Source organism: Pipistrellus kuhlii, unplaced genomic scaffold (genome assembly GCF_014108245.1).
Source record: "Pipistrellus kuhlii isolate mPipKuh1 unplaced genomic scaffold, mPipKuh1.p scaffold_m20_p_1, whole genome shotgun sequence".
Classification (NCBI taxonomy): Eukaryota; Metazoa; Chordata; class Mammalia; order Chiroptera; family Vespertilionidae; genus Pipistrellus; species Pipistrellus kuhlii.
In genome coordinates, this window is record NW_023425404.1 from 35,726,248 (window position 1) to 35,742,209 (window position 15,962).

At 46.4% G+C, this 15,962-nt stretch overlaps 1 protein-coding gene across 6 annotated transcripts in view; it reads right to left on the bottom strand.

Moving 5' to 3' along the window:
• The window catches only part of TLN2 (talin 2), a 401,618-nt gene that overhangs the window by 128,669 nt on the left and 256,987 nt on the right, over nt 1-15,962 (bottom strand). For all 6 annotated transcript variants that reach the window (XM_036440039.2, XM_036440034.2, XM_036439998.2 and 3 more), the window contains 9 exons: nt 12,174-12,275; nt 11,310-11,386; nt 10,376-10,556; nt 9,451-9,564; nt 7,364-7,472; nt 6,401-6,609; nt 5,754-5,852; nt 1,537-1,704; nt 107-401 (listed from right to left, as the gene is read on the bottom strand). In XM_036440039.2, the coding sequence (XP_036295932.1) occupies nt 107-401; nt 1,537-1,704; nt 5,754-5,852; nt 6,401-6,609; nt 7,364-7,472; nt 9,451-9,564; nt 10,376-10,556; nt 11,310-11,386; nt 12,174-12,275 (1,354 nt within the window). The remainder of the gene's footprint in view (nt 1-106; nt 402-1,536; nt 1,705-5,753; nt 5,853-6,400; nt 6,610-7,363; nt 7,473-9,450; nt 9,565-10,375; nt 10,557-11,309; nt 11,387-12,173; nt 12,276-15,962) is intronic.

Sequence of the window (15,962 nt, forward strand, 5' to 3'; positions counted from 1 at the left end):
TAGTGAGAGGAATGGAGAGAAATAAGCCCCTGCGATTCTTAAGGATTGTAGCGGAATTACTGCCAAACCTCCCCCTCCCTCCCTGCCCCCCAGCCAAGCCCCTCACCAGCATCGCCCATGGAGCTGAAGATGCTCTCGGTGACACACATGATGGTGTCAGTGGCCTGGTCGTAGCGGCCGATGGGCTCGCCTCGGCTGGCGAACTGCCGCACGTGCTGCAGGAGGTCATGCAGGGCCTGGCTGACCACGCTGGCCGCCGCGCTGACTTGCTTCAGGAGCTCGCTGTCATCCGTGGCCGCCTGGCAGGCGCGGACGCAGTTTTCCACCGAGCGGTCCACGAGCTTCCCCGCTTCGATCAGCTGCTCCTGGCACACGGGGGAGCTGATGGTGGGGCTCACCACCTGCAGGGGGACGAGAGCGGGGCTGGGCACCGTGAGTCCTCTTGGCCCCTGGTGTGCACTAGCTGTGCACCACATCCCTTCCTGCTCTGAGCCTCAGTGCCTCAATTACAGGACCAGGAATGAAACTAAACCATCGCTGCGTTCCTCATGTTCACTACCTCACTTCGCCTTTGTGATTTCAGACGCTGCTAATTGTTATCTTTGTTAGGGATCTACAGCAACCTATACTACCGACTACTTTGAAAGTTATTTCCAGTATCTACCAACTAGGCCTCCTCCAAGAAACCTCTAAATGGAGTCTCCTGAGCCAGGATAACAAGACAACCAAAAGAATTGCATTTCCTTTTCCAGAGGCACCTGGAACCCTGCTTCACAGCACTTTAAAGGACAGGGAATTCTGTCAGTACCGTGGATATGAGGAGGGGGACCATCAAGGACACCTCTGTCAGAGGCTGCACACCCTCCCTCAGCCTAGGGGAGGCCGGGCTGGGCCAGAGCACGGACCTGTCCTCTATGCTACGTCATCAAGTTGAGACACGGACACCTCCCACCTCCTCATGCATCATTTCATCAGATGGTGAGGTGGAAAGAGTATCTGAGGTCAGGCCCGAGTTAATAAACTCAGTCCTGCCATCTCCCGCTTCTGTGTAATAACTCTAAAAGGCCTCAATTTCCTCGTCAGTGAACGGGGTGATGGGGATGAATGAGGCTGAGTCCAGAGTGTGCGCATTCTGCCAACCACGACCCAAGACCTCACCACCCTCACTCCCACACTGCAGAGTAGAAAGGTCCCCAAAAACTCTGCAGTGACTTCCGACCCCGTTTATAGTGCCGTACTGCACGGCACCAGGACCTTTGTGGGCAGGTATAAATAAGACGCCCGAACGGGAGACACTAGAGGTGGCCGTTAGACACAGCAGGTACCTCCGCCGGGGCCTTGAACAAAGAGCAAGTGATAGAAACAGAATGGAGCAGTTCATGTAAAAATCCTATCACATCGCCTAAAAAAAGACACCTGAAGCACTTAGTCTCGAACAATTTTAACAAATTTTGCCTCGGCTTCTCCCCAATGACTGGAGGCAGGTAAGAGCATGTGACACTTAGTAGCAGGGGCCGGGGGTGCCAGCCTGCTTACCTTGGCACAGGCCACCAGCTGGGAGGTGGAGAGGGCACACTGGGTGGCAGCGGCGATCACCCTGTTCTGCAGGACCATGTCTTCGGCCACTTGGGCAACGTTCTTTGCCTTGAGTACCAGCATGGCAGCAGCGTTGGCAACAGCTTTGGCCAAACTCATTAAAACATCCTTAAAAAAAGAAATTAAAAACAAACAAACAAACAAAAAAAACATGAGTCATTCATTTTGTTTTTCTAATGACCCTTCAGGAAAATAAAATGTGGTGTCCACTTAACCCTTTTATTAGAATTCCATTTGACCTCCAGTACTTCAGAATAATACTTTTCCACTTATTTTTCTGAAATGTTATCTTTAGAGCTAGTTAACAAAGGTGACTCACATTCTAATAACATATTCTTCTATACATTCATTAAGTAACACAGGTTTACATCTAAGAGAGGTTAACTTGAGGAAACGGTCTTTATTATAACCACTGATTAACGTCCATGCACTCATCCCATACTGAGGAGTCACATCTCTTGAATGTGGTTGATGTGGTGGATCAAACGACGCTGAAATGCATCCAGATGCCACAAATACCATGTGCTGTAGGAAAAAGAGAATTCATGGCCTCCAGGGCACCATGCCCAACTATAACTGGAAAATTCTTTTTTTTTTTTGGGGGGGGATTTCTACTTTGCACAAGGGTCCAAGTGATCACCACGAATCCAGCCACAAGGTTGCCTCCAGAGGGCAACGCTGGACATGCAGAGACAACACAGACTTCCAGAGCCAAGAGATGCTCTGCACCCAAGTTATTCTCAGAGATCCGTAGCCTTCTGCAGAGGGATTAGATTATTATGGAAAGTGGGCAGGGAGTCTATATAAATAAACGAGCTACAAGCTACATAGCTTCCGTTAGGATCTCACTGAGGATGCCAGGAGCTGTGCGTCTTTAAAGATCCGCTTATGCTTCAACTCCACAGAAAGGCATTCTGCCCGCAGGACGGGAAACCCTTTGATTTCGGCCGCCAGCTTTGTCACCTATCTGTGTGACCTGAAGACTAACCACCGCTACACTGAATTTACATCTTTGCTTTTAATACTGAAGGCAGTTTGTTTGGTTTGGAAATGCCTTCCCACACACAGGAGCCAATTTTATTTTAAACAAACGTGTGAAGACTCCCCCAGAGGAGATGTGGTCAGAAGTCTTTATGAATTCATGAGATGATAATGAAAAGCACCTCTGATTCTGAATGCAAAGGGTACCCACAATCTTTACAGCAATATTTCATATAAGAAGATAAACTGGGAAGTCTGTCCAGCCTGCACGGTTTTACACAGAGCCAAGGCCATAGGCATCCCAGTCAAATTAGAAACCGCTAGGAAGTGCACTTTAAAATGGAAAAGCCAAGCAGTCTTAACGGAAGTGTCCGGCCCAGTCTGTTTTAGGTCTCTGAAGTTTGCTGACTGTCCAGGGAAAAACCGAAGCCCCTGGTGCCAAAAGCTGAAGAGGCCTTTGGGATCTGGCTGGCACTTCTCTGCCGCAACTTTTATTTATTTATTTTTAATTTTTAATTAATTAATTAATTAATTAATTTTTAATACATTTTATTGATTTTTTACAGAGAGGAAGAGGGATAGAGAGTTAGAAACATTGATGAGAGAGAAACATCAATCATCTGTCTCTTGCACACCCCCTACTGGGAATGTGTCCATAACCAAGGTACATGCACTTGACTGGAATCGAACCCGGGACCTTTCAGTCCACAGGCGACACTCTATCCACTGAGCCAAACCGGTTTCGGCAATCTGTCGCAACTTTTAGAAATAGCTCCCAACACAGCCCAAAAAGTTACAGTTTTTGGACATCTGTAGCTTGATGATCAGTGAAAGCACAGCCTAAATGTCACAGATTATTAATAAGATTTAGGCTAACCACTTTCCAAAGGGTCACAGTATTCCTTCCCTCGTTATGAATCCATCTTCGCACACAGAGACCAAGATTTGGTCCTGTAGACTCAGGATTATTCTAAAGGGCTTTGTTCGACTCATTTACAGAAACCCTGTTCCTAGTGATTTTGTCCAAAAATAATACATCTAGAAAAAGAATGCGATACTACAGCGATAGTTGCAGACAAGGCCTTTGTCGAACTCCAACAAGACCACTATTATGTAGCCCGTGTAAAATAAATCTTTGTTAAGTCCGGGAACATGTCGAGGACCCAAAGGAAAGCTCTGAGATCAGATCTCAAGAATCTGAAAACCAGAGTAAGGAATCCAATGTCAGGAGGCCCAGGGCTGCGCCTAACGAGAGGCTGCAGGTCACCTCAGGGGGGCGGAGTTTGCCCGGACGCCTTACAGGAACAAAGCGATCCAGCCAGGCTTTCCTGGGAAGAAGCCGCCACAAGCCCAGGCCCTGAACCTGGACCTGGGCCTGCCGCCTCGCTCGTCTGAACAGAAACAAACATGAGGAAGCAGTTTGCATTTACAGGTGATGAGAATGCCGAAAGAAAAAATAAAAAGGCAGTCTTCAACACACAAGGACGCCTGAGATGTCTTAAGGAAGGACGGTGACTTCCCTCTCAACCTTCCCAAACACTGTGGGGAAACAGTCTTTTTAAGGAAAGGGCATTGATCACTTCAAGATAAGGAATCCTAGGAAACCAAGCAAGGAATCTCGCATTCACGCAGTTCCTTAGTAAGGGTCTGCCTATGAAGAATTGTCTGCTCTGATCCAAAAAGCAAAGGGCTCTTTGGGATCTGAGTAAGGAGAAGTCAGGATGGGGACACAATGAGCTTGGAGTTAGTGGGATATATGCCAGGAATGCTGGATTGTGGGTCTCACCCCCATCACGAGGTGAATGTTTGAGCACTGAGGTGTTACAGCGGGACGTAAATGAATCCCATGGCTCCAGCACCACAGGTGTGGATGAGGAGGAGAAACAACACATGTGTGGATGGAATTGCATGTTTTGTAAATCATAAGATACATGGTCCTGTCTTCGTGTAACGTGCATCTTGCGTTAATGAGATCTGGTAGTGCTAAATACAATGGCATGCAAAACTGCCACCCGAGAAGCTAGAAACTTAAATGCCAGAGTAAAACGGAATGATCTTTTTATTCTCAATGCTGCAGAGTTCATGAACACTGAACTGCACGTGGGGTTTGGAGAAGGGCATCTTTGCAGAGGACCTGGGCTCAAACCGCAACCATTTAATTAAAATGTATTGATACACAATTTGCAAAATTGAGATTTAAGCAGAGGAGAAAGAGGAGGGGAGAGCATCTGCCCACGAGTATGTAAGAGAAGCTCGCTGGAGCCCGAGGCTCCCAGCAGCGGCCTCGGCACCTCCTCTGTGGTGGCTGGCAATGGAGGCCGACAAGTTGAGATCCCATCTGAGCTGGCAGTGCGTCAAAGCAGCTGCAAACAGTGGCTACAGCTGTTCACCAGAGAACAGAGAGCGTATGCCCATGGTATTGAAAATGAAGGGTGACAGAAAAACCACTTCACCACGTTCGTGGTTTTGGATGACACAGACTGACAATAGACACACCTAAATGTGAAGGAAAGCCCTGCTCTGTGTGTGTGAATGCTCAGCAGATTCTGTCACTCTCAAATGTGGACTCTAGGGTAATTCAATTAAAAACTGCCCCAGGCCCAGCTGGCATGGTCAGTAGTTGAGCGTCCACCTATGAACCAGGAGATCACGGATCAATTCCTGGTCAGGGCACATGCTTGATCCCCAGTGTGGGGTGTGTAGGAGGCAGCCGATCAATGATTCTTTCTTATTATTAATGTTTCTATCTCTCTCTCCCTCTTTCTTCCTCTCTGAAATCAATAAAAATATATTTTAAGAAAACAACACAACAACAACAAAAACTTTCCTCAAATAGATAAAATAAGGTTGGCCATGAGCTGATAATTGGGAAGGCTGGGTGGTAGATACGAGGGGGTTTATGATATTATACCCTTCACTTTTGTGTTTAAAAAATTTCAGTATATTGACTAATGAGAACAGTTAAATAAGTGCTTTATAATAATGACTGTAAGTGAAATGACTTTTCCAATTAAAAAAATTGAATTAACACACAAACACCTCACCCCCAAGATAATCCACCCCAATCTTATTCTTGACAGCTCAAGGAAGGTTTGGTTTTACATTACATTTTCCCCCTTTGGGTCTAGATCATCACTTAGGCTCCTTTCCAAGACTAAGAGCTGCAAATATCTTACTTGGAACCGCTCATCAGTCTCATTCTCTCCAATCTGTCTCAGAAGATCCCCACTGGCCTGTCCAATGCTTCCAGCAGCCGTCAAAACCGTCTGCCGGGGCTGTGAACAAAGAACACACATTGGTTGGAAGGAAAATGCACTTCCTGCACAGAACTGACAGGCAGGCAGTGCCGGGGGGAGGGGGGGGGAACCTGCAGGATCAGCAGCAACGTCCTGGTCAAATCTGTGCGAGGAATGCCCGAGCCCTCACAAACCAGTGGATGGGTTCAAAACAGAGTCTTATTCAACTGGTAGGAAGGTGATTCACTCTTTAAGGATTTTAGAGTGCAAAACTTGTATCCCTTTTAAATGTGTCACATTAAATTTGTCACATCTGTTCCTTTCTGAGGTTGCATCTCATCAAGTTCCTTGGGGGCAGGAAGGGAGAAGGGAGGCTTCCTATCATACTAAGAGCTCAACTAGTCCTGAACGTTGAACCATTGGTTGGTTCTGCATCCCGTTTAACAACTTGCAACTCTACTGCATTTTCACGTGCCCCCCCAGGATGGAGGCAACAGCTCTGAAAGCAAGAGCCTCACTCATCCCTGGAGCTCGACAGCTGCACCTGTTGCAGCAGAACCCAAGAGACAGCTTGCCCCAGAGCTCACCTCTCCAGAGGTAGGCTGCACTGCTTTCAGCAGGTCCGACACTGCCCCGGCGAGGGTCCTTGCAGCTCTGAGCAAGTCTTCCCCGCTGCCCACCTCATCGTCCATAAGGGCCGCCAAGAGCTTCACGCCCTTGGACATCTCCGTCAGGTTGGAAGAAATGGTGGTGATTGCACATCCCACAGCGGTGTAGTCCGTGTCTGCCGGGTCACCTGGGACAGAGAAGGACCATCTCGGTCAAAGGAGGGTGGTGCAGAGGGAAGAGAGCCCGGTTGGGCAGGTGGTACGTGGCCAGGAGGCTGCAGCTCATCACCCACCACTCTGCAGGGGTCAGACGCAAGGCGCCGCATGTGCACAGTGAGACGGGGGACTCCCGTCTCCAAGGTGCTGCTCTTCGCAGGCGCCTTCGCCCTGAGGCCGCCTAGAGCGAAATGCTGAGCACAAGCACCTTGGAAGTCCCAAAGGAAGGCTGAGCATCTCACAGCCTTTTGCACGAGGCCGCTGTCAGCAGCTTAGGGAGGTGGACTCTGCTGCCGGAATGGTTAGGCTGCTCAGGGAAGCAGACATTCCCTGGCCCTCACTTGACTGTGCCAGGCGGGGAGTGACGCTATGGCAGAAGACACTATTCCTGGACAAGACTGGAGGCGCGCACGACGGATCTCGTCACTCGGACTATAAGCTCCCCCAAGGGAGAAACAGGCCTCCACGTATGTTAAAGTATGTCCAGCACACTGATGAACAAGGAGAAGGGCGATGTAAGTGCTTTTTAATGATACCACATGATACAGACACAAAGGGATGGATATTCTCCACATTTCTTCTGGGTCAGTGGGAGAAAATGCCTGAAGCACACTGTGGTCTCATAATATGAAAATCTGTTTCAATCAAAGAACCTTAAAAAAAAAAAAATCACAACCCCGCCCCCCCCCCACCCCCCAACATACCACAAACCCCTCAGGGTCTTACCAGCAGTGAGGTTAACAACTGAAGCTGTTCCAGCTGTGATGGCATCGACCTGAGAGTGGATTTCGTGTTTGGATTCGTCGACTTTATTCTGAACCCATACCCTAGACGCCTGCAAAACCAGACAAGCACATGACACAATCACTGCACAGAATTACCCAGGAAACCAGAGAAGTCATGCCATAAAATGAGACCCGTGTTCTGGCGATGCTCTTACTGGGCCCACACCAGCGAGGCCCTGCAGTCATCTTAAACAAGGTCGGTAACAGGCCCTTTGCTCCTGCGTTGAGGCTGAACAGCATGTACATTTTCCATGTTTTTTTACGCTGTTTCTTTTTCTTTTCTTTCTTTCTTTTTTTTTTAACTTTTAAGATCTTACAAAAATTCTATGTAGCTTTATTTAGATAATTCAATAAAAATGACAATAGTCGATTTTCATAATGCTGTATGGTAGCACTAGCAACTGTTGCTAATTTTTTTCTTTCTTTTTTTTTTTTTTTTTGAGAAAAGGTATAGAATTAGGGTGTCTCAATTCATGAGTGTTCTCTGTCAATGTAGGGATTGTCTTCTGTTATAACATAAATGCCACATAGATGTGATTGCTTTCCTGGTAGGATTTTTTTGGGGGGAGGGGCAGATGGGTCAAGACCCCTGTTCTGTAGCCAGCTTTCCCACTAACTAGGGGTACAACCTTGGGCAAATGACATCCAGGCCCTGAGCCTCACATTTCTTACACTGTAGAAATTCAATGGTCTCTAACAGCCTTCTCAGCTCTTATAGTTTATGTTCATGGGAACCTATAGATGGAAAGTTCTCTTTTCTGGCACTTCTGGACTTAGTCAAATGATATTAATGGCAACCCTGTGGAAATAAACTGATGCTGATCTGCTCCCTAAGACATTTCAAAAATACTAATCTATTCAGGATGTGCCTAGCACTACTAATATACTTGTATACTAATTCTTAGAAAATTGATGAAGCAGAATGTTCCGTATATTAAAACTCTACCTTACAATTGTGCTGAGTTTGGGAGGTTGCCATATGTTTCCCTCTGACATTCCCCAGAGCAAATGTTTAATGATTTCTGGGAGACACGGCACTGAGACACGCAGCGCCCTGCGTGCATACAAGTGCACAAATGAACAACACAGCTTTGGGGAGAAGTTGGAGCAGTTTATCCCAGCTGGACAAGATAAACTACAGACTGTATCTTGGTTCTGGCCCCTAGGATAGCCTTGTCAGTCCTAAAACAGTGGAATTCAATCCTGGGTGCCCATTAGAGTCACCTGGGAAGGTAGAAAAGCAGTTACCCGAGCCCCACCCCCAGAGATACAGATTTGTTTGGTGTGAGCCTCAGGCTTTGGCCTTAAAGCTCCTCGGGTGACCCTCATGTGCAAAGGAGGGCTGAGAAGAACTAAAATGTAGATTCTGATTCCACAGGGGAAGGCTTACGATTCTGCACTCTCAGGAAACCCTAGGTGTTGCCAGTGCTGCTGGCCGCTGAACTAAGATCTACAAAGCAAGGAGCCCGGGGATTCCATGCAGCAGTAGCTACAGGACCACAGCTATACCCCGCCCTGCTGAAAACTCAGGAGCAGTGGTTCTCAAAGCACGGTCCCCAGAAAAGTGGCAACAGCCATCACCAGAGACCTTGCTGGACATGCACATCCTCAGGCCCCGCCCATACCTACTGAGCCAGAGGCAACCTGTCTGAACAAGCCCTTCTAACGGGACTGATGCATGCTCAGATTTGAAACCCACTTGTAATAACAAAAGCAGCTGATAGTCATGAGTTCTCATGTGTGTTAGGTGCTTTATTAAGAACTCTGCACGTGATTATTAGATTATGGAGTCCTCATGACCAATCTACTTATGGATGACAAATGGAGGTTTGCAGGAAGTTGACAGATTCACGCACTGAGCAGTGGAGCTGGGGATTGAGCCCACATGGTGTGACTCTAGGGACCAAGCTGTGAGCCCTCGCCAGGTTCTGCCAACAGTCAATAGCACCCTATGATTCTCTCCTCCGAGAGTCAACTCTCTGTCCTGCCTGGGCAGAGACACTGAATGAAACCATGTGCAATATTTACCATATCCTGGCCGAGAGGCGGCAGTGAGTCAAGCTCGCTGAGGTCGTCCTGGGCCTGCTGGACAGCATGCATGCTCGTGTTGATCGTCCCCATGAGGGCCTGCTGGGCCGAGGTCTGCAAAGACAGATGGACACAAGGTGGTCATACCATGGCTCCAGCCCTGACACAGCCCTCATCACAAAATGAGTGGAAACTGAACCCCTGCTAAAGACAAAGTGACCCAGGGCATAACTCCAAACTGGCCAAGCCACCTCTCATTGGACAACTTAGTCAGCTGACAAAAAGGCTCAGCAAGAGTCCTTGTGAGGGAGCTAAGGGATTAAGTTCTTAGAACTGAATATAAAGGATCTCAGGCATGGGAGACGTGTGCTACACCAGAACTCTTCCTGGCAAACAAGTAAGGATTCCACCTCCACCTACAGCCAACATGCCTCTTTGGAGTCACATTACTTCTGAGCTTTCAGTCTCTTCAGCTTTCAAACAGTTCTCGCCCCAAAGCACAGAATCCCTGAGCAGACCCGAATGAGACGGTACAGCAGGGGAGCCATCACACTGGGAGGAACCAGTGATCCACTGGGGGGAGGAGGTGTGGTTTACGATAGACCGGTCTACTCCTAAGACTCTCCAAGGGGTATCTGGGCTAATTGGCAGCTTGACCCTGCTAAGGCAGGCAAGCAGGTTTCTACCAGTCACACAGAGAGGGTACTGTTTCTCTGCCAGCCCCAGAGGGCAACTGTGTTCCTAGACAGGAAGTTACCAGCGCCACACAATGAAAAGGAAACATGCTGAGAGTTAGGCGTCAGGACTGCAATAGCTGAAGAGCCAGGGTCCAGGCAGGAACTAGCAAGAGTGTGAATGGCACACAGCCTAGCCCCAGGCCGGCGCCCCTCCCTGCACACCAGGGTGAGTGCCCGGGGAGCCTCACCAGCGGGGGCATGTGGCCCCGGTGCATCTGCCCAACCATGACCTGCTGCTGCGGCGAGGGCATGCTGCCAACGTTGAAGGTCTCCGGCCCGCTGGAGCCCGAGCGCATCACGGCTGGCAGCGCCACGGAGCCGTGCTCCACCTTGCCTGTCCGGTTGAATTGCTGCTGCAGGATGGTGGACCTGTGGGGCACAGGCAGACGGTCACTGTGAGATGTGCAATGTCACGGGCACCACAACTGTCACGAACATGTGCTGCTTTGTGCTATGGAGGCCAACTGAGAAGAGGCACGCGTAGACAGGACTGTGAAGGAAGAGGCAGACTAAAATGCTCCATGGGAGAAGAACCCTGAGGTGAATGCTTTTAACATAGTAACATAAATAACCACCCCCCAATGGAGTTAATAGGTTCACGGTATGTGCAATCAGTTGTTCTCACACACACACAGAGATAGTCCTATAACAAAGATGTTCCAGGTACACCTGTGGGTGAGTTTTGTATACACGTATACAGCAAATCCTACTGAAATAGCATTCATTCCACAAATACCTACTGTGTGCCAGGTTCTGTTCTAGGCATGGGAACATTTATCCTTAGCTTAAAGGGAGAAGTATGGAAATAAACGTAAAGAAATCTCTAGCTTCGACCCCCTCCTGCAGAGCCAATGCCATTGGCTGTGGAGGATATTCAAACACCGCTGAAGACGGATTAAACACCTGTTCAGTGTCCCCCTGAAATCGTTAACCCCCAGCTCCTCAGACGCCCTGAGCACCGACGCTGATGGTCTGGGACAACACTTCACCAAGCCAGACTCATCGGCATCATCCACTCTCTCCTCCTCCATGTGAAGAACTTCCGGGCATCAGGCCCAGAGCGGGCAGGACCCCTGCCATGCAGTGGGAAGGCAGTTCTCTAGTGCTCTTAACGACACTTACTTTTTGGGGGAGACGGACTCTTCTAACATAGTTGACTCCTCATCACCCTCTAGTCCAAATCTATCTTTACTTTGTTTCTGGAGGCAAAACAAAACACAGGAACAAGAATCAGCAGGTCTTTACACAGATGTTTTAAAAGGTGTCACACAAGCAAAAATGTGGAGGTTTATAGCAAATTCCTTAGATTGGATATTTAATAAGTTATGGGTGAACAAAGGTCATAACAATAAAAAATAAATTATTTACTATGCACAGATATATAATGTCTTCTGAATTTATTATTGCACAGACCTAGTTAAAATCAATATTCAGATATTAATACTCTAGTAGAACTTAGTTCTTTGAATGGACTGTATCTAAAAGTTTTAGTAAACTTGTCTGTATACCACGATGGCATATAACCTTGTTATATTTGGGGAATAAAAACAACAACATGAAAAATGCAAAAATGCATCTTCAGACCCTTAATCTGAGTTCCTACAAAGGCTGGAAAGTGTAACATAACTACCTAGAGAGGAAGATGCCAAGGGATTAGTTATGATTATTCATTAGCTAAGTGATGCACTACCACTAATTACCCGGCAGTCAATGATATAAATGATCTGCAGCAAAGTCAGAAATTCTCATAGGATCTTTAGGTCAAAGGCCACACACTCAAGCAATCTCAACATCATAGATTAAATTAGTGAATCAAGTACTTCAAACAAGGTATTTTTGTTTTTTTGTTTATCCAAGTAGACATATTATCTAAACCAGTGGTTGCCAACCTTTCGGACCTCATGGACCACCAGTTGGCAACCGCTGATCTAAACCGCGCCTTAATAAAGAAACCTTGCTTTTTCAATTGGCATCAGTAGGAAATACCTTTTTGAGGATGATATCAATGTAGCCTGCAATCAGCTGGGATATCTGCTCTCCCTCGGTGGTTTGCACTGAGTAGTAACTCTCCTGATATTCCCCAAAATCCTGGAGGAGGAAAGCAGCATTAGGAGAAATATAATAAGTCAGATATATCAGCAGTTTTAAAGGTGAGAAGGTTCAAGTTCAAGATGGCGAAGACTTAACATGTCCCTGCTCATCCCCTCTAAATACAACCAAACATCCTAAATCTTATTTGACAAACAGGGTTAAATGGCTCTCAAAGCTCAAAAGGTGAACCAGCATACATACATTCTGAAGCCACATCCACTGACTTGCTATGTTTTATTTTATACTAGAGGCCCTGTGAATGAAGTTCGTGAAGGGGTAGGGTCTTTAGGCCTAGCCAGTGATCAGGGCAGATCGGGGCTTTCCGGCTGCTGGCTGGGGCCTTCCTTCATTTCTTGCCACCCACCGGTGGTTAGCACACATCATAGTGAGCAATCGAACTTCTGGTGTCCTGGTCGAACTCCCAAGGGAACACTTTGTATATTAGCCTTATATATATATAGATTCCTTTACTCCATACTTGGGTACTAAAGAGGCCCAACGCTTGGAACCTCCAACAAGCAGTTTTTGAAAAGCTTGTTCTCTGTGGCAAAAGGAGCAGAAGAGGAAAGCCCAAAGAGACCCCATTGGGAGCCCCAACCCAGCAGCCTCAGAGCAATGAAAGCCCAGGCCATCCCAGCCCCTGATCCACAATCCAGGCAGGTGGGTGCTTTGATCTTCTGCAGCCATGGCCAAAGTGAAACCCTGTGCCTCCCTGTCTTCCACTTAGTGGCATAACAAGACTCAGGTCCAGTGGCTTCTGCCTCCCTGCAGAGGTCACCCAGCAGTAGCAGGTAGCCCAGAAAAGTGCCCTCCTCCCTCACAGACAGCAGCAACAAGGTCTGAGCAATAATCCCAGCAGTGACAAAAGAACAAAGGAGTCCAGAATAGTACTGCATGGGTTCAGAAAATGAATTGTCATTGCCACTAAAGTGCACTAAGGTAGGCTTACAACTAAATATACATAAGGTGACTGGTAAAATAGAAAATTTAAATCAGATCACGAGTCTTCTAATATACAACCAAAATGTCTAGGAGTCAACTGAAAATCACTATTTACATCAAGAACCAGGATAACTACAATATGAATAAGAAAAGATAATCAATCGATGCCAATACTGAGATGAATCAGATATTGGAATTCTCAGATAGGGGTTTTAAAATAGCCATGATAAAAAATGTTTCAGAGATGAATCAGATATTGGAATTCTCAGATAGGGGTTTTAAAATAGCCATGATAAAAAATGTTTCAATCAATTAGGAATTCTCCTGAAAGAAGTGAAAATACTGGAAAGTTTCAAAGTAGAAATGTAAGCAATTAAAAAGATGAAATGAAAATTATAGGACTGAAAAATGTAATAACTAAAATAAAATAGTGTGGAGATGAGAGGGGACAGAATCAGTAAACTTGAATTTAGTCAATCAGAGCATTAGAGAAGAAATAGATAGAATAAGCAGAGATTCAAGGATCTATGGGACAACAAACAGCAAAAGATCTAATCCTATATACCGTATTTTTCGGACCATAAGATGCACTTTTCCCCCCCCAGAAGTGGGGGGGAAAAGTCCCTGCGTCTTATGGTCCAAATATAGCCTACACATATACTTTAAAAAAAAAGTTTTTTTACTTGCCCAGCTCTGTGTGGTCTCTGTGTGCTTGCCCGGCTCTAAAATGGTTCTAAATGCTGCTGTTTACTTTACAGGGTTGATTACACATGTTTATGACTGTGATGTTGGGTTTTAATGCACATAAAATATTTTAGGACACTATTTGTTTCAGAATCTTTTTTTCTTCATTTCCCTTCTCTAAAAACTGGTGCGTCTTATGGTCCGGAGCGTCTTATGGTCCGAAAAATACGGTAATAAAGAGGTAATATGCAAATTGACCATCACACTCACAAAGATGGCTGCCTATGGCCAGGCCAGCAGGGGGGTTAGTGAGGGATGACCAAATGACTGAACAGCAGGCTGCATAGAGCAACCAGGCTGGTGTGGGGTGAGGGGGCAGTTGGGGGCAACCAGGCCAGTTGGGGGTGACCAGAGGAGCAGTTGTGGGTGATTAGGCTGGCGGGAGGCAGGGGGCAGTGAGAGGTGACTAGGCTGGCAAGGGGGCAGTTGGGGGCAACCAGGTTGGCAGGGGAGTCAGGAGCAACTCAACTGGCAGAGGGGCAGTAAGGGGTGACAGGCTAGCGGAGGCAGGGGCAGTTAGGAGCAACCAGGCCGTCAGAGAAAGGGCAGTTGGGGGCTACCTGGCTGGGGGAGGGGGGGCAATTAGGGGTGATTAGGCCAGCATGCAGAGGCAGTGAGGGATGATCAGGCCGGCAGGTGGGGGGCAGTTAGAGGTGACCAGGCAGGCAGGCAGGTGAGCAATTAATTAGGAGCCAGTGGTCCAGGATTGTGAGAGGGACCCTCCCCCCATGGGACTCCCCTCCATGAACAAATTTCATGCACTGGGCTTCTAGCATACATATCATCATCAGAATCCCAGAAGGGGAGAGCAGTGTGAGACAAAAAAAAAAAAAAAAAAGTATTTGAAGAAATACTGGCTGAAAACATCCCCAAAATAAAGAAGCTAAGCAAACCCTAAACAGAGCAATCCCTAAGAAATTCACACCAATAGCTTTTAAAAATAATTGATTGCAATGAAATAAGGTAGGACATAGAATAAGCAACAGGAGACCCTAGGCTGGCTGCTCTGGCTTACTACTGGGAAGTCAGAGAAAAGGAGGCCTTGGAGACAGTTTAGGGGGGTTAGCCTGGGATGAGCTGCTGCTGCCTATTGCTCTCCTGGTTGCAAGTCTCCTGGGGACTCTTAGGGTTTAGGAGACACATGCCTGTTGAGAAAGACTAGGGGAAAGGAATGGTGCAGGTGTGCTCCCCAGTGGGAGAGGGTGGCCACACCAAGAACTTTTGAAAACTAAGGATAGAAAAAAATATTTAAAATGACCATAGAAAAGTGATATATTATCGAGAAACAAACATAGTATCTGTAAATGAACTTGAATGACAGAAAATTCTAATCTGAAACCCTGGAGGCCAGAAAGGAGTGGCATGACATTTTTCAAGTGCAAAAAAGGAAGAAAAAAACTGTACATTTCAAATCCTATCTCTCTCAAAATAACCTTTATGAATAAAGAGAAAAGAAGAACATTCTGAGATGAAAAAAACAAAAACAAAACAAAACCTAAGAGAATTTGTTGTTAGCTGACCTATCTTTAAAGAATGGCTAAAGGAGGCTCTCCAAACATTTAAAAAAAAAAAAAAATGGTAACAGAAGAAGGCTGGAAAGTTTTAAAAGGGAAAGAACAACAGGATGGATAAAAATAGAAATAATTGTAATTAACTATCCTTTACCTCATACGTTTTTAAGTCATAGTTTATGGTTGAAGCAAAAGTTATAACACCATCTCATGTGGTGTTCAATGCATTTAGAATAATAACACTTAAAAAGTGGGGAGTGTAGAGATCTAAATGGAAGGTTGGTTTCTACAGTTTACTTGAAGTGGTAAAACAATGACACCAGTGGGCTGCAATTAATATCATATGTATATGGTAACAACTAGAACAATCATTAAGAACACCTTTCAAATAGATATACTAAAAAACATAAATAAACAAAAAATGAAACTCTAAAAAAATGTAACCCCCAAGAAGGCAAGAAAAACAGAGGAAAAAGAAATAGAGAGG